Source organism: Mugil cephalus, chromosome 1 (assembly GCF_022458985.1).
Source record: "Mugil cephalus isolate CIBA_MC_2020 chromosome 1, CIBA_Mcephalus_1.1, whole genome shotgun sequence".
NCBI classification, from domain to species: domain Eukaryota; kingdom Metazoa; phylum Chordata; class Actinopteri; order Mugiliformes; family Mugilidae; genus Mugil; species Mugil cephalus.
This window is the reverse complement of record NC_061770.1, coordinates 1,379,206-1,403,873: the sequence shown is the minus strand read 5'-3', so window position 1 is coordinate 1,403,873 and position 24,668 is coordinate 1,379,206. Positions and strand designations below refer to the sequence as shown.

At 38.1% G+C, this 24,668-nt stretch overlaps 2 protein-coding genes across 4 annotated transcripts; one reads left to right on the top strand and one right to left on the bottom strand.

The window, feature by feature from the left end:
- Positions 1-387: 387 nt before the first annotated feature.
- chrna4b (cholinergic receptor, nicotinic, alpha 4b) lies at positions 388-14,080 on the top strand. Its single transcript, XM_047607234.1, has 6 exons — positions 388-743; positions 2,929-3,080; positions 4,232-4,276; positions 4,363-4,472; positions 7,280-8,708; positions 11,119-14,080. Exons 1-6 carry the CDS (start codon positions 692-694, stop codon positions 11,242-11,244), a joined length of 1,914 nt encoding a protein of 637 aa, XP_047463190.1. The 5' UTR covers positions 388-691; the 3' UTR covers positions 11,245-14,080.
- A 4,786-nt stretch (positions 14,081-18,866) lies between these two features.
- zgpat (zinc finger, CCCH-type with G patch domain) lies at positions 18,867-24,339 on the bottom strand. 3 transcript variants are annotated; one of them, XM_047607255.1, is made up of 7 exons: positions 24,268-24,339; positions 22,882-23,529; positions 21,952-22,085; positions 21,653-21,817; positions 21,426-21,548; positions 20,169-20,574; positions 18,867-19,772 (listed from the first exon to the last, which is right to left on the bottom strand). In XM_047607255.1, exons 2-7 carry the CDS (start codon positions 23,481-23,483, stop codon positions 19,634-19,636), a joined length of 1,569 nt encoding a protein of 522 aa, XP_047463211.1. In that variant the 5' UTR covers positions 23,484-23,529; positions 24,268-24,339; the 3' UTR covers positions 18,867-19,633. The 3 variants fall into 3 exon arrangements, with proteins under 3 accessions (XP_047463211.1, XP_047463220.1, XP_047463202.1); XM_047607264.1 differs by having other exon boundaries at positions 24,282-24,327; XM_047607246.1 differs by having other exon boundaries at positions 24,176-24,324.
- Between the last annotated feature and the right edge of the window lie 329 nt (positions 24,340-24,668).

The window sequence follows — 24,668 nt, the reverse complement described above, 5'->3', positions numbered from 1 at the left end:
AGCACTGCTCATCTATACTGGTTATACTGAAAGGAAAATTTCATGGACTTATCCTCAATCTCCACACTATGCAGTGACAAAAAACTTAGAGTCAGAAAATGGGAACAGGGAGAACAGAAAATAAGTGGGAGGGAAAGTGAGAATACAAAGAAAAGAATGCGGTGTGTGTGTGTGTGTGTGTGTGTGTGTGTGTGTGTGTGTGTGTGTGTGTGTGTTTGCGTGTGTGTGTGTGTGTGTGTGTGTGTGTGTGTGAGAGAGAGAGAGAGAGAGAGAGTGTGATGAGGTGAGGAGGCGGAGAGATGAGAGGCGAGGGAGGGCGTAGTGTAGACAGGGAGGGTGGAAAAGAGAGGGATAAGCCACACTTGGATGAGGGTTTCCAGTGGAATGAGGAGGGATTTTCAGGTGTTGGATCAGGAAATCTGAATGGTCTCTGGTTTTTCGTGGTGCTGTTACCAGACAGAGGAGAAACTGAAGAGATGACTGGGAAGAACCAGGGGCATCAGTGGACCTTGTTCTGACACAGACTGACATGAACTCTCCATCTGGCTGTTTAACCTGAATAACCTCCTGAAGACGTGCTGTTACAGACCTTCCAGGTCTAATCACCTCTGGGATGATAGACAACCAGCACTGAAGTCCTTCAGAATTCAGAGGGAGTTTTCTCACATAGTTGGATATTCCTGGAGGCGCTATGGATATATACAAATGTCTCAGCTTACTTTTATTTGCTCTGCCTCCTCAAGGTAAATTATTTTCCTTACCATCAGTTCCAGCTATTTTTATCTGGCACAAGGGAATCTACAAAAAAAAATTCAATAAAAATAATAAGAAAAAATGTGAGATCAGAGAAAGAGCAGTTTGTGTTTGTAAGTTTTGCTCAAGGGAGGCTAGTTTGCATTTATTGGGTGAGCACAGAGAAGATCTTTTAACTTTTACTCATCTGAAGTAATAACTTTACATTCATCAGCAGTTGGACTTGCTTTTCTGTAAAATCAAATAAAAATACAGATTCAACTCTATTCCTCACTCCAGTTGTCTTTGTACAGTCCAGCCGCAACACTATTATTCATTAGAAAGACATTTTGAAGGCTGATCTGATTTGACAAATTGCATAATATAATAGAAAAAAAGAAAACAAACACAGTTTTTTTTATTACTTTAATTGAAGGAGAATATAAACAGCCTCTCTCACTACCCAAGCTCTGCTGGTCTCCCTACTTCAAGAGCAGAGTGTGTTGATCAGATGAGGATAGATTTAGGTTCTGAAATATCTTAATAAACAACCAGGATAAAACACCTTGGCTTGTGAGCAAAACTGCAAATATGTGAAAAAACTATTTATTATTTATTATTATTTTCCATAATTCCATAATTGCCATCTTGATTCTGATCTGAAAGTATGTGCATGAGTAAATGCTGAATGTACTGGTAGAGCAAAATGAAGGAAGAATGAAAGGTGGATGTTGTCCACTCTGTGTGTCTGCTTTCATCCAGTTAGTGCCGTTCTTAGTGTGCCATAAAGTACATCATAAGTGAAGTCAAGTCAAGTCAAGGCCTCCTACGAACTCCCCTATCTGAACACATTATGTGCAAGGCTGCCTTAGGATCCACTGGAGGATTTCCATTTATTTAATATTGCCCTCTTTCAGTAAATGTAGCTGTGATTTGATGTGATTAAAAAAATAAAAAAAAAAAACACGAAAAAAAAACCTTTTACCTGCATCAATTTCCCTTATGGAAGCATTTCAAGGTTGTTGGGTGTCTGGACTTTCAACCAGGAAGTCAAGACAATGGGGGGAATGGAAAATGCGTGCATTTAATAAGATATTGATCCCAGGCCTTTGAAATTTGTAGATGCCAGTTTCCAAGCAACTAAAGGACAGCCCATCAGTTTTGATTGAATGGGTAGAAGGACCAGAGAGGAAGGCCAGCAGCATGACAGCAACACCTGTAGCACCGATTTTAAGAAATGAATCCAGCAGAGCATTGCAATAGATAAAAACACTATTGAAACACGTAAAGCAACATGTAAAGCAAATAAGAACAAACCCGCTATGTTTTCCTTTCTGTGCAATCTCATGATTAAATGTATTATGAAATGATGGTGATGAAAACATCTGCAAGGTCTCATACAATTAATATTCCACACACAATATACACAACATAATGCTCCCCACAGAAGAATGACATTTAAATATGCAGTGGTGCCACTCAGAATGTGACATCAGTGAGCCCAGATAAATAAATCACACTATGATATTTTGGGATGGCAATAAATCCAGAATGGAAAGAACACCTTACAGAATATTAACCAAAACTCAAAAGACACAGTTCTGTGTAGGGCTTGGGACAATGTACGTCTCTTTAATTGAATTCATTAGGTCATCCTCAGTGTAGAAGAATGTGATTGAGTTGCTCCAGGCAAGAGAGACACTGAAGCAGAGAGAGGGCTAGAGTGGACGAGAGGGTGAGGGAGGGATGAGACATCTCAGCAGATCGCTCCATCAGCATGTCTGCTCAGAGATGCAACGGATGTCCTCAGATTCAGATTCATCCTCTTTCCTCTTTTGCTCTCCCCCTCCCATCTCCATTTGACTCATATCTCAGATACTGTCTCATGTAACCATACGCTACCTGTATAATAGAGGTCACTCCACTTTTAGATTACACTGTATTCTTTAGCTAAGCCACATCAGCTAAATCCCTAATGGAGGAATGTATTGTAGATTGAAGCAAATATATTCAGTATTAATATTGTGCATTTGGAATGATGGCTTCTATTAAATTCAAAGGGGATATAAAAGGTCACTAGAGATGTCCGCACAAAAGCAGCTGACATAAAGCTCTGGGTGATGCAAGTGGAATATGACATGTAAATGCTGGTCTTAGATTCCTTCAATGTTTTTACTATTTCTTTTCTGCCTTCAGTTTATTCCCAAGTTGGACCTCGAGCCCATGCCGAAGAGAGACTGCTCCAGAATCTGTTTGCACATTACAATAAGCACTCTCGGCCTGTGAAAAACACTTCAGACACAGTGCTAGTCCATTTTGGACTGTCCATTGCCCAGCTTATTGATGTGGTGAGTAAAACCTCACAGCCTTGTTTCACTCTCTTTTCTTCATTTCTCCAAATAACAAGCTCTCTCTCTTTCACAAAAAAACTAAAGTTCCCTTGAATGCACATCTTATCCTGTACCACGGCATACTGAACGAACACACACGAAGGAAACAAGTTCAACACATCACACACTATAGCTGGTCAGCTTTGGTAACAGTGTTTGATGGTTTGTTCAGTGTAACTGCGTATACGATACATTTGTGATTGTGCCCTCTCTGTCGTGTACATGTTCATAATAACTGACTCAAAGCTACACCAAGGAAGAGAGGCAAATTTAATAAAGATCACTTATCAGCGGAAATGAAACCACAACAGAATGGATTGCATTATTTTCCCAAATTAAATTCACTTGTCAACTATGCAAACACTGGCAGTAAATATTCAAAGCTGCCTCCTGAACAGCAATCCTGACACAGCTGCTCTTGCCAGAAAGACACCTTTAATTTCTCTTGTTGCTATGGTAGCTTTGCATTTGGATCTTTTACAAACAAACTGCAGTTTTAAACACAAGAATGTGATGTGCATTTTACACAAACGTTATTCGGATTCTGATGACTGAGTTGAAAACAGTTTTATAATAAACAGCCATTTGGAGCCATACAGCACTAAGTTGCCTGGTGCAGCTCAAACATTATGCAGCCTGCATCACTACGTGGACTATTCTCTGAGTTTTTGACACACAATTAGTTGACAGTGCTTTTTCCTTATGCGTGGTAGCGAGAGTCAGCTCTGGGTGAGGTTGCCTTCTGCAGAATATATTCACTGACTGCTGTGTCTTAGATGTTGCTTAGGAAGAGCTGGAGAAAGCAGCTTGCCCACAGTGAGGATGTTTTTGCATGTTTTTTGCTCCACCTAATATATATATATATATATATATATATATACTGTATATATTTCTGATGCATTACACAACTCATCTGTCTTTATAACTTGAGGTTATAGATTTGGATTTGTTTTGTAACACATTCATGATTGCACTTGGCAGCTTGGAAAAACTAAATGAGACGAAATGAGAAATTCTACCTTTGTAATGACTGAGTCCTGACTGATGTGCAGTTCATTTGAAAGAAAATTAACTTTGCAATAATTTCCTTTTTTGCATTTCAATCAAAGGATGAGAAGAACCAGATGATGACCACCAACGTCTGGGTCAAGCAAGTATGAAATATTGAGACAAAACACATGCTGGAAATTTGGTCCAATACACATCCACTGTACATGAATATGATTAATGTTTCCTACAGGAATGGAACGATTACAAACTCCGCTGGAACCCAGAGGAATATGAAAATGTCACCTCCATCCGTATACCCTCAGAGATTATCTGGAGGCCTGACATTGTCCTTTACAACAAGTGAGGATCCATATGTCAAGCAAAATTGAAGTTCTTTCCAGTCTCACATCCGCTTCCCCAGCTCTTAAATCTTGCCACATTTTAGACAAAAATCATCATATGGCAAATATTGTTCAGATTTTGATGATTTAATTCCAGCAGATGGCATGACTGGAGGGAAAACACAAGGAATCTGCTGTTGTCCTGTGCCAATGTCATAAAGTAATTTAGCTGAAATAAACGTGAACAAGGTCAGCCTTGGATCTGGTTACAACAACAAGGCTCGACGTCACAGAGAGTAATACATTAGGCTGGGAATTAGAAGATGAAATGTAATTGGATCTATTTCAAATGGCCACAGGTGAAATGTGCCCAGCGTGAGAGCCTCAGTTCGACCTGTATTAATTGCATTCTAAATATGGCAAACACAAAAGTCTGCATCCAAAACAGGCATGACAGAATTTTCTAAATAACAAATGTTGTACAAAAATGACACTTTTTTGTGATGAAATGTTTGAGGTTCAGTCATTTATGTGTATGAATGAATGAGGCAAAGCATGAGGACTTTATTTGTGTAGACCTTTCATGTCAAGAAAGGTACAATGCATTCAAAGAGCAAAAAATAAAGACCAATGGCACGCTTAATCCTATAGTCTTTAGAGAAGTGAATGAGCTGCAGATGTCTTATTTCTGGACCTACTAGAGATATAAAGTAGAGACTGACTGGGCCAGACGATGAGGAGAGAAATAAATTGGGGAGGCTCAGGTGTGGCATGATAGGTCTGCAATCATATGAGAGATTTTGTGAGCACTAAGAGATTAATCAAGGGAAATGGAGGCAGATGATGAAAGAAAGGAAGATGGGTCAGCTGTGGCTGTGACACAGAGAGAACACTGCTATACGTTTTTGCACATAAGCATCTTTTATACTCATTCACTTAAAGAAAGTGAATGCACATCCAGTCATCCTTGAGCAGGACGCTGAACCCTCAGCTGCTCCCAGTGCATGGCGCTTGTGTATGAATGTGTGTGTGCTTCTAATACACGTGTGAGCGAATGGGTGGATGTGTCACTGTGACTGTCCAGGGCTTTGATTACCAATGCTCCATATAAAAACAATCCATTTACCATTTCTGGAGCATCGGAAGCTTCTCAGACAGTAGCTCTTAGCCTTTTCTGCTGTAGTTGTCTGATTCTGATTCTGATACTCACTCCATCTGTGTCACTATGGTTATGCACCTCTTCAGCTCTGACAAACCAATCATTGCCGGTGAATGCAAAATGCCTCACTACCATTGTGTCAGCCAGTCAGTGTCAGCGTAGATACTAGATTTAAGGCTCTAGAATCCTACAAAACACAGATAGGTTTTCCTGACTGTGATTAGTTTCATCAGCACTGTGTGAAATTGTTTAGCAAAGGTCTAAATGTGATGGTCAAAGTCTTTGTGCTGTAGGCTACACAGTACAGACATGTAAATGTAAGTGCATGTAAGTGTAAGCATAGATGAACACATATTCTCTTTTTTTAAAAATACCTGGAACCATATAAGAGTCAATCAACTCATCAGGTAGGAAACAGTTTTTAGCACTGTTTCCTCCAAACAAGTAGCACAAACAACATTTGTGCTGCTTGTCACCCGGTACAATGATAAGATTTTCTTCACTTATCAGATTAACAAGTCGTTGAAATGTATATATATATATATATATATATATATATATATATATATATATATATATATATATATATATATATATATTGGTATATATATACCTATATATATATATATATATATTGGTATATATATACCTATATATATATATATATATATATTATATATATATATATATATATATATATATATATATATATATTGGTATATAATACCTATATATATATATATATATATATATATATATATATATATATATATATATATACCTATATATATGTATATATATATATAGGTATATATATACCAATATATATATATATATATATATATATATATATATATATATATATATATATATAGGTATATATATACCAAATATATATATATATATATATATTATATATATATATATATATATATATATATATATATATATATATATATATATATATAGGTATATATTATACCAATATATATATATATATATATATATATATATATATATATATATATATATATATAGTTGTTCTGGTGTGAAAATCTTCAGAAACAGCAAGTAAGTTGAATCTCACACAAGATTTGAGCTTTAACAACATATACTGTTTTAAAATATATATATATATATATATATATAATATATTTTGGTAATAATACCATATATATATATATATATATTATATATATATATATATATACAGTATATGTTGTTAAAGCTCAAATCTTGTGTGAGATTCAACTTACTTGCTGTTTTGAGATTTTCACACCAGAACAACTATATATATATATATATATATATATATATATATATATATATATATATATTGGTATATATATACCTATATATTATATATATATATATATATATATGTGTGAGATTCAACTTACTTGCTGTTTCTGAAGATTTTCACACCAGAACAACTATTTCTATGGCAACTGAGCAAATTCTATTTACTGAAGATTAATGTGAGATGTGGCTGGAAGCAAGGATATGACCTTGACCAATTCTAGAAGTATTCTAAAGTATTGCTAGAAACAATCACCCAGAATCAAAAGTTTACACTTCAACTTTTAATGGAAACAGTCATCTAAACTGACTGCGATCAGTGTTTCCATCTTTCGTCCCTTTTTTATTTTCCTCTTCTTCTTCTACAGTGCCGATGGCGACTTTGCAGTAACTCACCTCACGAAGGCACATCTGTTCTATGACGGCCAGATAAAGTGGATGCCACCGGCCATTTATAAGTCTTCATGCAGCATAGACGTCACATTTTTCCCCTTTGACCAGCAAAGCTGCAAGATGAAGTTCGGTTCTTGGACCTATGACCGTGCCAAGATTGATCTGATTAACATGGACAGTGACGTGGACCAGATGGACTACTGGGAGAGTGGCGAGTGGGTCATTGTTAATGCAGTGGGCAAATACAATACAAAAAAATATGAGTGCTGCACAGAGATCTATGCAGACATCACTTACTACTTCATCATTCGTAGGCTTCCCTTATTCTACACTATTAACCTCATCATTCCCTGTCTGCTTATCTCCTGCTTGACTGTGCTGGTGTTTTATTTGCCATCACAATGTGGAGAGAAGATTACCTTGTGTATTTCAGTGTTACTGTCCTTAACAGTGTTCCTCCTACTGATCACAGAGATTATACCATCTACATCACTGGTGATTCCACTGATTGGAGAATACCTGCTGTTCACCATGGTCTTTGTCACTCTCTCCATCATAATTACTGTATTTGTGTTAAATGTCCATCATCGATCACCACAAACTCATGGCATGCCTCACTGGGTGCGCAGAGTATTCTTGGACTTGGTACCCCGAGTGCTCTTCATGAAGCGTCCACCAGGTACAGCAAAGCAGCACTGCAAGAAACTGATTGAGATGATGCACCAGCCAACAACAACAGTATCTACAACAGGCAACTCGCAAACCTTTTGGACAGGGTTAGAGACCGGGTTGAGACAGATGGCCCAGGTAGAGAATACCCTCTCAAAGACTCAGTCTGACAGTCCAAGCATACTTGTCTGCTCACCTTCTCCACCCTGTTCCCCTCTTGAGGGCCCCAATGAAAACGATCACCCACTTAAGGCTAACATTTTCTGTCGATCCACATCTGGGCTGTATTCAGTTCTTTCAGAGAAACACTCACTGAGGGGACACATCTCTGCAGCTTCATCCTCTTCCCAATTGTCCTTACCCCCAACTTTTCTACTGGGCCCACTTTGTGGGAGGGAAGAACCCAATAAACTGGCCCCAAATGGCCGCTCTCTCAGTGTAGAGCACATATGTGACCAACAGAAGCAGCATCCTCCAGGAGATGGACATCGGTGTCGATCACGCAGCTTCCAGTACTGCTGTCTGCATGATGATGGGATCGCAGGGATCACGGGACAGATACAAAAAATATACCCTAAAAATTACAGAGCAGAAACCATTACTGCAGAGTCCACTAAAGACGCAAGTACCCAACAGGACATTGTGATTCCAACCATCTCCCCTGCTATGCAACAAGCCATAGAGGGAGTTCAGTACATCGCTGATCATCTCAGGGCAGAAGATGCAGACTTTTCAGTGAGTTGACAGAATTATTTTAATTTTTTTCCATTTGCAGTAAATTGCCAGTAAGTCTTTGTTAATCATCTGATAGTTTTGAAATGTTTCTACTATAGATACGTGAAATCTTAAACAACTGTACACTTCTCCTAACTCGGTGCGGCTACAACATGTTTGTTGCATACAAATGCAATCCAGTCTGAATGTTCAACCCTGGCTGTCTCTCTTTATCACAAATTATTACAAAAACACAGAAAGAATTTATTTTTCAAATAAGTGTTCGAGTTGTCATTATTTGAGTGTGACTATATGTCAAAGGAAACAGCAGATGCACATCATATAAATCTACCACAGTCAGAATGGATTTCATACGGTGAAGTTTTCTTCCATGTTTGTACAAGAAGAATGAAGGATAGGATAAAAACATGGCCAGGGTCGCAAGCGGTTAGGATAGATAAAGGACATACAAGGCTCTATGTTCTTCATTTATATTCACTATGGTTATCTAGTGGTCTTTGTTTTCTTCTTTGCCATGTCAAAGAATATAAGACAATGCAGGTGAGCTTGCAACTGATAACAAATGCATCTCGCTTCAGTCCTTATAGAAATGAGAGCAGTTCGGTGTTTGTTAGGATGGACTTTGTGGAGTGTGTTTGAATTAATTCAGCAATCTACGTGAGCATGAATATGTTTTTTTCCTTATTTTAATGTCAAACATTTCCTTTTGTTTTTACCACAGTGCCCTCTTTGTTACTCGTATTATAATATATATAATATTTGTCTTTTATCAACATGTTTGCACAGACATCTCCACTGCAACCTGAGTTTTGGTTGCGAGTGTCCTCGGATAATGAGATGCCATAAACTACAGGGGCCATATATAAACATAGGAATAGAGCAGTAGTGCTGTGTTCCATATGTTTCACAAAGATGCTACTGTTGGTAGGTATGACTTGGCACTGATAGTTTTCATAAATTTTTCAAGCTTCAAAAAACATCAAAGGACAAAGGGAAAATACACCGACCAGGCTTAACATTATGACATCTTCCTAATATTGTGTACGTCTCCCTTGTGCCTCCAAAACAGTTGTGACTCATCAGAGAATAGACATGGGTCTCCTGAGTGTGTCCTGTGGTGTCTGGAAACAGGATGTTGTTAGTGGGGGACTTTGGGTCCTATGGGTTGAGCGGAGGGGGCTATCTTTATTATGGTAAATGATCTTGTTTTAATATTCAAGGTCTGGTTTACACAAGCACATATTCACATACCATAGCTGGGCGCTGGGAGAAACTTGGGGGTTCACTGTCTTGCTCAAGGACACATTGACATGTGGCATTTGAGGATCAAACCCCAACTATCTCTCTGGTTTGTGCCCACCCCGCTCTACCTACTGAACCACAGTCGCAACATCTCACAAATACTTGAACAGTTTAGGAGGCCAGGTCAACACCTTGTGCTTTTCTTCGTGATTTTTTAGGTGTTTTTGTGTGTGTGTGTCTGTGTCAGGCTGCACCCTGTTAGGGATGGCTGCCGCCATGGGGTGGGGGTGTCTGGTCTGGTTAAGGTGGGTGTCACATGTCTAATTAACATCCACGTGGATGCCAGGTCTAAAAGTTTCTCAGCAGAACTTTGAATTGTCACAAGATGATCAATGTTATTTACTTCTCCTGTCAGGGGTCATTATGTTATGCCTGATCAGTGTACATGAATAATGCAGCAATACTAGTTTAAACATGGTGAAAACAAGAGTATTGATGACTTTTTGTTGGTGATAGTGATGGGATTCTGTCTGTAGTAACAGTAATTGGCATTTTCCGATGATGATTTAGGCTTGTTTTGCTTATAATGAGGGCAGTTACGCATATGAACGTGACAAATGAGACAAGAGACGACTACCTTGTGTCAAATCATTAGTCTTTTGGCAAAGCAAAAACAAACCATGGCTCCTCTTTATTGCATCGAAATATATCCTGGAAAAATATATAGTTTAAGTGGGAAATACTAAGTGTTTGAGACTTAAGTGAGCAGCATTGATGCATCACTAATTACAGAGCTGATAGAAGAAAATGCAGGCTATGAGGAATAAAGGGGAAAGATGTCTTAAAATCTAAAACGTAATAAAAACATTTTGTATCCATCATCCTCAATCAATGTGAATCAATGTGTCAAAACTGTAATCCACTTCCTACCTCAAGCCAGAAATGGCCTGTCTTTAGTCAATGGGACCTCAGTAATTTAACCTTGAATTTTTCACAAAAGACACAAGCATGGATTGACTGACATTTAAGTGATAGCTGGCTCATAATGAAAAAATCAGCCATTCGAGAGAAATCAATCAAGGGTGAAAACTGACAGCTGGTAAAAAGAAAGGTGGTGTGGTGTGAAATTTGAAATGTCCCCTGTGCTGTTTCTCTTCTTCTGCTATAGGTGAAGGAGGACTGGAAGTATGTGGCCATGGTCATTGACAGGATATTCCTCTGGATGTTTGTACTCGTGTGTATACTGGGGTCGGTGGGACTCTTTCTTCCTCCTTGGCTGGCTGGAATGATCTAGAGTCTCAGCATGGAAGGAAAAGAACACAGACAGGAAGACGTGCTGTGTTATGTTTTAAATGTTCATCATTTGTCTTTCTATTTTGTATTTTTCAAAAGAACCATATGCAACAGTCCTTTCTCTTACATTGGGTTATCGAGTGGTTATACACAAAGAAACAGGGTGAACCATCTATCATTGATTCCGGTGGGCATATAAATTCTTTATGAGGGCAAAAGGCCAACAGCGAAAACATCCATCCATACCACTCCATTATGACTATGGTAGGTATAGCTCAGGCCGTCACCTTCCTAAAAAAAAACAACAACAGCATTTGTGACTGCAGATAAGAAATCAGAAAGACTAAGACTCGAGGCACTGTGAGCTATTTATATGACTGTAGCCTGTATTAACACAGCTGACAGTGTACTGCTCAGGCATAATATACATACAAATACACTCAAGTATGTGTTGGATTTCTTTGCTTGGACTGATTTCTCAGCTTAGTGCAATGGTCAATGCTTAGGTGACACATACAGCTTTGTGAGTTTAAAATAGTCAATCAAACATTTATTATTCGAAAAATGGAAATGGAACATATTTTCTTCTTTTGCTTGTTAAATATGTAGAATACAAGCAGACAAGAATGACATAATCATTATTTTTAAGCCTCAATATTTGAAGGAGAAATTGACGGTTTTTATAGGGATATCCCAGCAGATTTGTGATTCAAATTGATTGCGATTTAATTGTTTTCAACCAAAGGAAAAATATTGTTCAAGCAGAACACATTAAGAACAGTATAAACTGAAATAGGCCACATCTGGGTCACAGGAATTTAAGTAAATATAGCAAATATTTTGAGAAAATCTCTTGCTCAGTGCCACTATGTCTCACCACCATTGTTTGTACTTTGCTGGAAAAACTCATGTGGAAAAAAATGCTGCTCTCTCAGTTTGACTGCACCAGTCTTGGTGGTCTTTCTCAGCCTGTCTTTTGGATCTTAAAGAATCTCTGTACTTGTGAGGAACAAAATGTTCATGATTATAATGCACACACAGGGTCCTTCAAGAATGGTGGCAATGAAAACCCAAGTTCATGGCAGCAGAATAATTCAGATTCCACTGGATGTAGAACAAAGACACTCCCAGATGCAGTACCTGCACAACTTTTTGCCAGGGTAATGCAGCTGCAGCCTCAGTCTGTTTCCACAAAATTAAATCATTTCAAGAAATAACATGTAAAAAGATGCTATCTTTGCTAATGAAATCAATGAAATATAGTTTGCTATATGAGTCATAACTAGAGCACATGCATTCCGCACTGACTCCTAGAGGCAGAGAGTAAAGGACTGAGCTGCAATTGACTGTGGTTCTTTAAAGAGCCAAAGATGTCTGAGGTTGAGAGACACAGAGGACATAAAAAATTATAACAAAAAATAAACCCTTAATTCAGATAAATCATTATAAGATTAAAGCAAAATGTGTTGATTTTATTTATTTATTTAGTTTTTGCAGAGACATAATGTGGAAGGTGTCCTGAGTCGTTAAGTCGATCTTTTCAACATCCTCTGCACATAAGACACAATTTAACTCAATAATTATTACATCATTAATTGTCAACTACTAAACAAAGTTGAATAATGCTGCAAGTTTCTGCAAGTGTTTCTGCATTGAAAAGTTATGAGACGTCAGGCAGCATTTAGTATGAAAAACTGTCAGTTAACGAATATAGGTAAGAATCTCTTGCAGGGATTTAGACTTGTTCAGAAAACAGCGTGCTTTATTTTATTATTAGCTAGCTCAACAGATGCAATAGATGGTAGAATATTTTTTGTCAAATTACTATTGCTGCGAATTTCTGTACAGGTGTACATTCAGTCTCAAGACTTGTCAAGCTGGATGAGCTGAATTTCATGTTCCCCTAAAGATTACTTATCCACCCACATTTTATCGAGCACCACTATCAGATCAAAAACTTTTGTTTGCCTTCTACTTTGGTTTATGACCAAATACCTCCAACATCGACACCGACAGTCTCTGCTGTCAGCTAGCAAAGGTTACTTTGATATCACACTAAACTAAGAACACAGATAACAAAATAATGGCTAAACATCACTTTAACTCAGATTGCATTGTAATAGTTAGATATTGTAAGAATTCACAGACTCATTCTTCAGCAGTCTTTTTTTTTTATTGCCAGTGACACTTTACTAAACGGTTTTTAGTATCTCTTTACTAAAGAGGTTGAAAATGGGAAAAATAAATAACATAAATATATATATAATATAAACTTGTTTCACTTGTGCCAAACAGTGAATGTATGTATTATAAGTACAGTTGGTTTATTTCACTGATATTATTTGAAATGTATATTGAAATGATAATATATTATTGGAAGAGATTATTTCTACAGCACCAAACTCAATGTATACCCTTTAACAGTAGAAATATATTTGGCAGCACTTAACAAAACATGCAACAGTTCACAATGTTGAGCTGTCTGAATATTTTCGTAATATTATCATTTATTTTAGGAAATGTTCAAATCTTTGATATGTGCTTAAATGATAAATTCATCAGTTTTGTGTGTAATAAAGTAAAGCTAAACTAAAAGAGTTTAGATGTCAGTTATTTCATAAAATCACACCGAGTACTGACTTTTTCCCTTATTAATTTTCCTTTTAAAACTTACACAAAAAATGTCTCTTTAAACAGTGTGTGCAGTAGCAATGATATTATTTAATGTAATAAATCAATGAAATATCACGAAAGAAAACTGATGAAACACGAGCAACAAAGCTAACATAAAACATTGCATATCATCCAAAACAAACAAACAAACAAACAAAAAAACAGTATTAAATTACTGAAAGATAAAGGTCATCATTAAACACTTTCTGCTTTTGTTCTGCTCTCCTGCTGTTCACCTGAACAAAACCTCATCTGGATAGATTTTCTTTCTTTCTTTTTTCTTTTTTCTTTTTTCTTTTTTTTTTTTTAAAGAACTTGTAACGTTACACCTGAATGCCCAAAGTGATGACCTCAATTTTGACCTCAGCTGACAAACTATTGCATTTCCCCTAGCTCAGCAGAGGGCAAAACATTGATCATTATGTAAAACCACGTACGGGAGAAAATGGCAATTTATCACAATATGGAAACACAGCACTTTGGGCAAGGTGAAAATACCTGTGCTGTGTTTATTTATTGATTTCAGCAACTAATCTGGAAACAAAGCAGATGATAGTGTGAAAATGGTACTCTGGCTGTGTTGCAACTCGAAATTAGTTAGAAACCAAGATTTGAAAGAAAGTCAAGCTTAAGTCACTGTTTTGTCTGTATGCAAATAGTCATATGAGAGCGGATATTAATTTCCATTTATTTTGCCAGTTTTCTATAGAAACAAAATACCACTGTGTACTTTCAAATGAATTCCAAAATGAAATGATGATAGTCTCTATAAAACTACAAACAATTTTCAATTAAATGATAACACATGCTTTTGTGGCTGGGATCTCATGAGCATAATTCCAGAATTAAATACATGCAGAAAGGTCAATTCCAAATGACGTCGGATGGAATAAAGGTCCTCTGTGTATGCTCTGTCAAGAAAGCAATGCAGAAATCTGTGAAAGAACACAGTTATTAATTACAACCAAATGTCACAATATTAAATTTACCTTGATGAAAAATTGACCTTCGTGCTAATTTCAATTATGTGAATGGAGATACATATGCCACGGCTTTGATAATTAATTTAGACAAGGAGAGGTATTTTAATTTAATAACGTTAGATAAATCCAGTGATTAGGCACTTGGCAAATGATGGGCCTGATGGTAATGTTTCTAACATCTTCCTGTCAGATCACTTCTCAGCTAGCTTTACCTTCAGTGATCGGTCTGTCAAAGTCCTGAAGTTTGTGGACCACCCTCATTGGATAAATTTCTGATGGGGACGAGTCCGTCTACAGGTGGGAGATTGATTGTCTGGTCCCGATGTGGCACTAATAACCTACAGCTGAACACTGTTGAGACAGTTTTTTGTAGGTGATCTGAGACTTTAAGAGGAACACAGAACCAAGCACCCCCATTATCTTGTTTGACTCCCAGGTTGACACTGTGTAGTCTTTCCACTCATCAAGCTCAAAGCCCAGAACCTCAAGTCCAAACCAAAACCTCACACCACAGAAACAGTTTCTTTACAATGTTCACTCTAACATAACTTAAGAAGTCCATGGATGAGAACGAAGAACCTGCTGGAAGAATGGGGACTTAAGGAGCACTCTATCAATCAGATCTTTATGACAGAGCAGGTAGATTGAAGCCACTCTGGGTAAAATGGATGTCTGCCAACGGTCTGCTTTGAGTTTGCCAAGCAGCACTAAAAGAACTACACACAAGGTAAATTATTCTTTGTTCTGATAAGACAAAAAGACAAATTTAACTGTTTGGGCAGTACTCCAAGTACTGCTCGTCTGGCTACAGTGTAACACTATGGTGATAGCATCATGCTGGTAAGACTGCTGAGAATTGAGGGAAAGATGAATGCAGACAAACACAGAGATGTCCTTGAATGAAATCTGAAATCAGAGATGTCCTTGAATGAAACAACAACAACAACAAAAAAAAATCAAAGAAAACATTGGAGTGTCCAATTGTCCTTGAGAGGCCCAGCCAAAAACCCTGAAAGTATTTCAATGTTGAATTTCCATCAAATGTGAGATCCCCAGAAACGATGTGCTAAAAAGTAATGGATGGATGGATGGATGGATGGATGGATGGATGGATGGATGGATGGATAACATAGTTAATTAATTAAGTCAAATAGAGTTAATTTCTGTCAGTAATTCAACTGAAAAAGTGAAACTCACATTACATAGATTCATTACACACCGAGCGATGTAATTTAAGTGCCTTTTTCTTTTCTTTTTTCTTTTTCTTTTTTCTTTAAATGGTTTTAATTAGAATAATACATAAGACCAATAAAAATGAAGATAAACTAGACCAATTACTGCATCAATGTGCCATGAAGGAGATTGGCCCAGGGCACTGCTGAAGTGCTATAGAAGTGTTGGAATAGCCAGGCCTTCATCTCATCTGCATTATTGGGTCTGGTGTCTGTCATCTTCCTCTGCTCTATGGGGTTTAGGTCGGGCTGGTTTGCTGAGCAATCAAGCACAGTGATACCGTGGTCATTAAACCAGGTTTTGCTACTTTTGGCACTGTGGGCAGATGCCGAGTTCTGCTGGAAAATGAAATCCATAATCTCCATAAAGCTTGTCAGCAGATGGAATCATGAAGTGCTCTAAAATTACCTGGTAGACAGCTGCGCTGACTTTGTACTTTGGATAAAACACAGTTGAGCAGTTGAACAACACCAAAATTGGATTCTTGGTTTCCACTCAGACTGTGGGACCTTGATTTCCAAATGAAATGTAAAATTAACCGTCATCTGAACGCGGGACTTTGAACAGCAATTCAGTCCTTTTCCTGCTTGGCCCAGTCAAGATGCTTCTGATGTATCAGGGCCAGGAGTGGCTTGACTACTTTTACTTCCTACATTTGTACAGAAAATATCTATACTTTCCACTTTTAACCTCCACGGGTGACATAACATAAAAGACGTAAAATGATCAGACATGACTTGTGCATTGGAATAGAAAAGGAAAGTTGAAGAAGAAGAAAATGAAGAGTAAAAAAAAAGGGACAGTTGACCGTGGAAAGGTGTTGAGTGAGTGGAGTTAAAGATAACTAGCAGCAGCATGGAGGAAGGAAAGAAGGAAGATTTGGAAAAGCAAATTATCCAGATGCTCTTGCAAGACCTCTAATCAGTTCAATCTGACTGTTCTGTCAGAACTTTTTTTTTCATTTTGCAAAATTATCAACGGATGCATTGTTTCATTAATGCCTAAAAAAAGTTTTTACTTTAGCGCATTTCATTGTCTGTACTTTCTTACTTTTACTTGAGTAAAGGAGTTGAATCAGCACTTTTAGTAGATTTTTTTTTTTTTTTTACACAAGTATCTGCACTTCCAGAATGTGAATACTTTTGCCACCTCTGACAGTGACCATTTAAAGGCTCAGGAAACCTTTACTGGTGTTGTGACTTAAGTAACCGATTAGAATGTGACACAACCAGTCTACAACATTGAACTATTTCATAGTATTATAATTTTCTGAGATACAGGATTTCCATTGGCTATCAGTCATAATCATCTCAATTATAAGAAATAAAGGCTTGAAGTGCAGTGAATCTATGTGAGCTTCACTTTTTGAATTTAATTACTGAAAAGGATAAACTTTTGACTGGTATTTTAATTGAATGAAATGCACCTGTATGTACAAACACAACAGTAGGGGTAATACTTGTTTTTGTGGGAACATCAAAAAGCTGAGAGATTTTGCACAAGGTCATTTGCTCTGAATTAAAACTCAACATCTGAAAATCAGGCCAACATTTCCACAAGAAAACATCAGCTGCCTCCAAGATTCAAAGCCAGTTGGACAACGAACTTCCTGGGCCTGACGATATAACCTAAATATTAAATGTGCGTTTCAATGGGATATATTTAGAATTATTAGCTACAATCTGACATCAAGTAAGGAGGAAGGTGTGTAAAGAGGATTGCTGTAAACCTCCTGTGAGACATAGTTGAAATTACATTAATTAATTTTCACTACCTGTTCTCATTCAAACCAACTAGGATTTACAGATAAAACTCTGTAACAAAATCCTAATAAACAGAAAATAAAAACTCCTCCTGGAGGACTGTTGAAGGTTGGAGCCCAGGTGTGGTACTTTAAAATCAACCAGCGCAGGTAAAGGGGCCTATAATATTTGGCAGGGCGCACACTTCCAATATCTGACAGTACGGGAAGACCACTTACTAGAAAAGGAGAAATTCTCAACAAATTAGAAAGTCCTGACATTTTTTATTATGTGACTTTAAATAAGAAGTATTTGTGATGGACAAAAGACCCCCAGGGAACTATGAATAGCACAAATAACTGCAGGTAATTTTCTTAGCAATTGTACGTCTGTGAATGTTCAGCCTACACAGTCACACTAACCCCTGAAGACTTGCAGACTTCAGGTGAACAGCTCAGTGTGAATTCCCACTTCAAATGCCTGTCAAGGTGGACCCCAAATCAATTCCCCCATCACACCTCCTTAATCACATAATCCATGAAAAATGCACTGATCTGCCAGTCTGGATCCATACTTGTGACAGATATCTGCAGGGGTGTGGGGTGGCATACCCAGCTATGTAGAAAACACCCAGAACACAGAGAGAAAATGCCGCTGACCGGGCAGTGATTCCCGCAGAGCCCTGAGAGCCGTTACAAGAGTAAAGCATGAAGCACAGACTCTCAAGGGATCCCATTAAATCAACAAACACAGTTGACAGTGTCCATTTTTGCCCAGTGATCAGCAAATTCAGAGCAGTTTTAAAGTGCTGCCGCTCAACAAAACAGAGCGTGATCGGGGCTTTACTTACCGAGAAGAGGGTGGCTGCCTATACTGCTCTGTCAGAGTCTGTCCAGAGACTTCATGGATGGCTTGAGCATGACGATTTTGCTGTCTTTTCTCTAAAAGAACACTAATGCTCTGACTTACTGATGAGGTCGAGGTCACGCTCAGTCATTTAAAAACTAGTTTTTAATCTTGTCTTGTTATGCCAAGTCCCATCGATTCACATTAAACATTGCTCATAAAAGGAAATCATAACAGGACGATAATCTAATCCACAGCTTCCTAACATGATTTCAAACTTTTACTCGAGTCCAAAAGGCTGCAAGATGGATTTGGTCACTACCCAACCCACATACAATGTGCATCAGATTTATGACCAGACAAGTTGCTGCCCAAATGCATTATTTAACAGAAAGGTGAAGGCCGCCACTCCAAAGATGTTTTGTATAAGAGTGACATAAATTATCATCATGAAAGACAAAGCATACTGCACTAAGCTCTAGAGCAGATGCTGGTCAGAATGGCCAGAATGACTGAAAACAGAAATGGATTCTGTTGGATAGTTCTGTGGCAAAAATGACATTTCTTACCTCTAGAGTGTAAACTTGTCCGGTTAAAAACAATTAAAAATGGGTTCTCCAAAGAAGATCTTTAGTTTGGCAAAAGGAAAAACACAGAAAAATGTTTCAAATAAAAGCCTTTTTAACATTATTGTGAACAGTAAACAACAATCCAAAGAAATAAACTGCTCAGATCTTGAAAAATAAAGTGAGAAGCAGCAGACCCATTCTGCATAAAGGGATGCTGATGAGGAATTATGCTAAAAATGTGTTCATAATAAAGCAAATAAAATAGCTTCAACAGGCAGAAAGAATAGTTCAGTTCAGACGGGAGGGATTTCCCTTTATTTTCCATGTCTTTGAAACAACTGAACTTAGAACTCAGTCATCTTCTTGTGTGTATCGGCCTTCTTGTGCTCTTTCTGAACAGACAGCTCCTGGGCTTTCTGCTGGGCCAGCAGCCGGCGGGCCGCTGACAGCTTGTCTTCCAGCTGCTTCACTCTGGAGGCATCCCTTTACCCACACAAACAACAAATAGATTAAGAAACGGTGAGAAATTATGTGTTGTACTTTTCCAGAGTAAGCTGGCCTCGAAAACAAGTGTCTCACCTCTGAATCCTCATAATATCCCATTTTCACACAACTCCAACAGTCCATCTTATTTGTGAATTTAAGTTACCACTTTACTTGACAGGAACATTACAACAACTAGCGCTCCTATTTAACAATAATTTATAGTTGTGTGACCAGTGCATCTTGTCACAGTGGTGCCAGAGAGCCAAGGAGCCATTGCAGATAACTGCAATTATTATGCAGTTATTATTAACTATTGATGACATGCTGGTTCACAGAAGTCAAATTCCACATAAAGGAGCGTATAATATATGAAAAACGTATCCCAGTACTGACCTGCCCGTCTGTCGGCTGAGCGTCTCACTCAGTTTCTGGATCTCCCTCTCAGTCTGGGACACCCTCTCAGCAGCCTGGAACAGTTTCACATTTAGACTCCTCTTGGTGCTTTTTCCTCCACGGTAAGCTTCCACCCCAACTGACGGCGCAGCAGAACCCCCCTCAGCAGAATCACTGCTCTTGCCTCCCAGCTTGTTGTTGAGAAAGTCAAAGACGGTATGGCGACCTCCGGTGGCGACCCGAGGCTTTCTGCGCCTCTTAGGGCGGGCCTTCTCTGTGCCATCCTCAGCAGTCTTGCTCTTGGTGCGTCTCTGGGTGAGCTCGGCACATTGGTCCAGAGACTTACCCTTGGGTAAAACCACCGCCATCACAGGCTCTACTCGACCCTCCTGCAGCTTTCCTAAGCCTGACAAGACGAAAGATACAGAATGAGGACACATTCCATATTCCATTTGTAAAATTGTACAATTTTTAATTGTATTTTATTGTATCGTATTTTTGTGCAGAAACAAGTTTGAAGTGAATGTACCGCAATCATACAGACATGAAAGGAATATTTCTATGTTATGGTCACATGTTAAGTCATACGTCAATCATCCTTAACATTAAAACCACCTAGAGAACAAGTGATAACACTGACCATCTTGTGACAATTCAGTGTTCTGCTGGGAAACCTGTGTGTGTATACATATATATATATATATATATATATATATACATATAAATATATATATACACACACACTATTTTTTATTCTGAAAGTCTACTTATGTTGTACAGTATTTCTATTTTTGTATGCATTTTTATTCTTATGCTTATTCAAGTGTTGTTTTTCTATTTTGTTGTACCATTGAGCAAAGTGACTAGAGTCAATTCCTTGTATGTGTTCACATACCTGGCCAGAAAAGCTAATTCTGATTCTGACCAGTGGATAAAGGGTAGCTCAAAAGCAAGTGCACAAAAGGCATAATTTGCAACAAAATGCAAAATAGACTAAAACATACATCTGAGTTATAGATGGCATGTCTTGGGCTATATATCTTTTTGGTGCCCCCTAGTGTCTTGTTACCTATATGCACCCACCTTATTGCAAGAAAGTAATTTGATGGTGTATTTTGATTGTATCATTGTTTTATTTTTATTATTATTTCACTGTAACATAATTTGTGCAAAAAAGGAAAAGGTCTGAGCCACGACGGATTTGAACAGGAGAAGGGTTCAGAACTAAAAGTGTTACAAATGTGAATCTGCACTCACCTCTCCCGTATTCATAGCCCATTTTAAGCATCAACTTGGATCCGATTCCTCTGGTATGCGCTTCCCAGCCACCAAAATTAGCAGCATTTAGCATTGCTGCAGATTCAACAGCAGAGTCTACAACTGTTGTGAAGAAAAGAAAAACAAAGCCATAAAGGAAAGAAGGTGGAAAACAAACTGAACCACATTCATATGCACAACCTTTTTCAACAGGATTATCAACTAACCTTTTGCGTATCCCATATCCTCTCCATATTCAGCATCATCCAAATCAGAGTCAGAGGCGGGAGGGTCGTCTTCTCTCAAAGGAGGGATAATACAGTCGGCCTCGACCACAACGTCCTTCAGCAACACAGAGTCAAACTTCACAGTATAGAAACCACTGTCGATATCTATGGTGGGAGAACCATAAAAGAAGAAATTATTTCATAACGTTTTTTTTTTTTGTAATCATGCATACGATTTTTAGTACAAGTGGATTACACTATGGTCACTGTCGTAAAATCTGTTTTTGTAATTAGAATACCTGTGATTCTGGCCGGGTACCAGATACCGTCTTCATGTCGAGCCAAGCAGGACGAGCCTTCCTCAAGATTACTGAGGTTGGACTCCAGGAACTCTCTAAGCTCTGACACATACACCACCTCACCGTGAGAAAACCTTTAATAATGAGAAGATAACTGAGATAAAAGAAGATTATACAGTAAATAATCAAGGGCCCAAACTGAACTAGTAAAACTAAATTTTTTATTCTTGTAAAGGTGGAAAGTCTCAGAAACACCTTTTAGATTACCGTCACAGAAAATTATTGCAGGGGTAGCCACTCCAAGGGATGACAGTTAAATGAAGATAAATATCAGATGCACCCAGCTCTACCTTGCCCGCAAACTCAGTGCCAACCTCCGACCCTCTTCCCTTACTGACTCCATTGCACTCAATTTTTTCTCAAACTAAACAGCAATAAAACTGAGTTTATCCTCATTTATTTATCTCTCAACATCAACAACTGTTCTGTATCCCCCTCCCCCTCAACAGTGTGGGCGTCATCCTCGACAGTATCCTACCCTATTTTTCCAGTCCCACATCAAAAAAAAAACACCCTCAGCATATTTCCACCTGCGTAACATTAACCACCTCCTCCTCCATCCACCTGTCTGGGACTCGCTGCCACCAGAACACTGTGACATCAGTTCACTACCACTGTTCAAATCCCCCCTCAGATCTCACGTAATCAAAATCGCCTTTCCCTCTGATACACTGCATTGTCATTTTTTTTTCTGTTCATTCATGTGTTTTTGTTGTGTTTTTATTGTTTGTTTTTAATGTACGGCAACCTTAAGTGCCAAAAGGGTGCCTAAAATGCAACACATCATTTACAAAGAAATAAAAAAAATTTATGGACAGCGTGCAATATTTTTTTATCTGCTAAATTAGTACCACAACAGTGACATTTTACCTGCAATTATCCTGAAAGCGACACTTGTCTTCTAGGTAGAAAGGACAGGGCTTCATAGACTTCTGGGTGGGGTAGATGTAGAGCACTCTGACTTGTGCCTCCTCTCCATCTGTTGGTTCTGCCCCCATGACCATGGCATTGTGATACTCCAGTGTTCCCCATGTAGTCCTGTAAGGTGCTCTTACTTTGGTGCCACTAAGTTCATCTTCTTCCTCATCTTCATCCTCTTCCTTCTCACAATACAACACCCCGTCCATATCCCTCTCTCTGGTAGTAGAGCTGCTTTCTGAAGACTCCCCCACTTCAGAGTAAAAAGCTCTAAACTCAGTGTCCAGACTACCATTTGCACTGTTTGTATCCGCTGCTGCCTCTGAGGCATTTATGTACAGTCCATTACTATCCTCGAGACTAGCCAGCAGCTGGCTCTTTTTGACGGACACCAAGCTGGATTCAGTGAGCTCGATCAGCTGGCAAAGGTCTTCTTTCAGTTTGAGCAGGTCTGACTGCTGGGTTGGGTCCAGGCCTGCCAACAAGGCTGTTTCCACCTGCTGCAGCTGGGCACTATAGGTAGTGATGGCTGCCTCAAGGGTTTCTTCATCCATACTGACACTTGGTGCAGGACAAGACAGGAATGGAGAGCCTTAACCCCTTAAGATACATAGGAAGACAGAAACAAGATGGAGGATTTAAGAGTAGAGCCAAGTACATGGATCTGAACAGGAGAAACACACTGAGCTCACTTCCTTGTGCATTTCTTTCTTGTCACACGAACTGACTGACTTACCCTTTCTTTAAAAAAATATATAAAGTATGTATAATGACAGAAGAACATAAAAGTAAAATAACAAAGAAACTACCTTTTGATGGACAGTGTGCAATTTGACTGTTTTTACATTGGCTGCTGTTTGAATGTTGTGTTGTGCAAAATAGTGCGCCTCAATTATTATTACATAGATTTCTACACTTTTACAGTACGTCCTTGTATGTGTTTTAGTGCATTACTTTATACTTTTTTTATTCGTGTGTGTTTTTATACTTTTAAATGGCACTCGCACCTTATAATTTCGTTGTACTTATTGCAATGACAATACAACTATTCTATTCTACTCTTCTAAGAAGCGTAGCTGATTTAAGGTTGAAGAAACACCAGAGAACCAACGCTTATGGTTTTAGATTTCATTGTGGGCGAACAGTGCAGCTGTTTGTAGCAGTGTCGGTGAGTGTTTTAGCCGGTAGCCCTATTTAAGCTAACACTCAGCTCTGATTAAAACAACCAAAATACCACTTGCATTACCTTGGTAATTAGGTTAGTTATCTGGTATCATTGCACCGACAGGAAAGCCATACAAATAACATCTATGTTGATAATATAAGTAAATGAAATACCTAAAAGCACATACAGAACCAGCAGTCAGTCAAGAACACATAAACCCGAAAGGTTTCCAGTTAGCAGACAAACATAAAAGGTGGACTGACTTCCGTTGTGTACTATTTTTTTTTTCAAAATAAATACAGCGTCTGTGCAGATCCTGGTGTTTTGACAGCTAAATATTATCAGCACCCTAATGAAGGATTAAGCGGTATGGAAGATGAGATGACACTGTTACACGAGAAAAAAAAATAGCGTTCAATTGGCTCTTTTTCTTTTAAACATAATATTTAATATAATAAAACTGAGATTCCTTTCAGATGAATCAGTATTAAAAACTCAAGTTAAATATTCATTTTATTTAGATAATACATACGACATAATTCAGATATTTCTTCAAAGAAAGAAACTCGGGTGT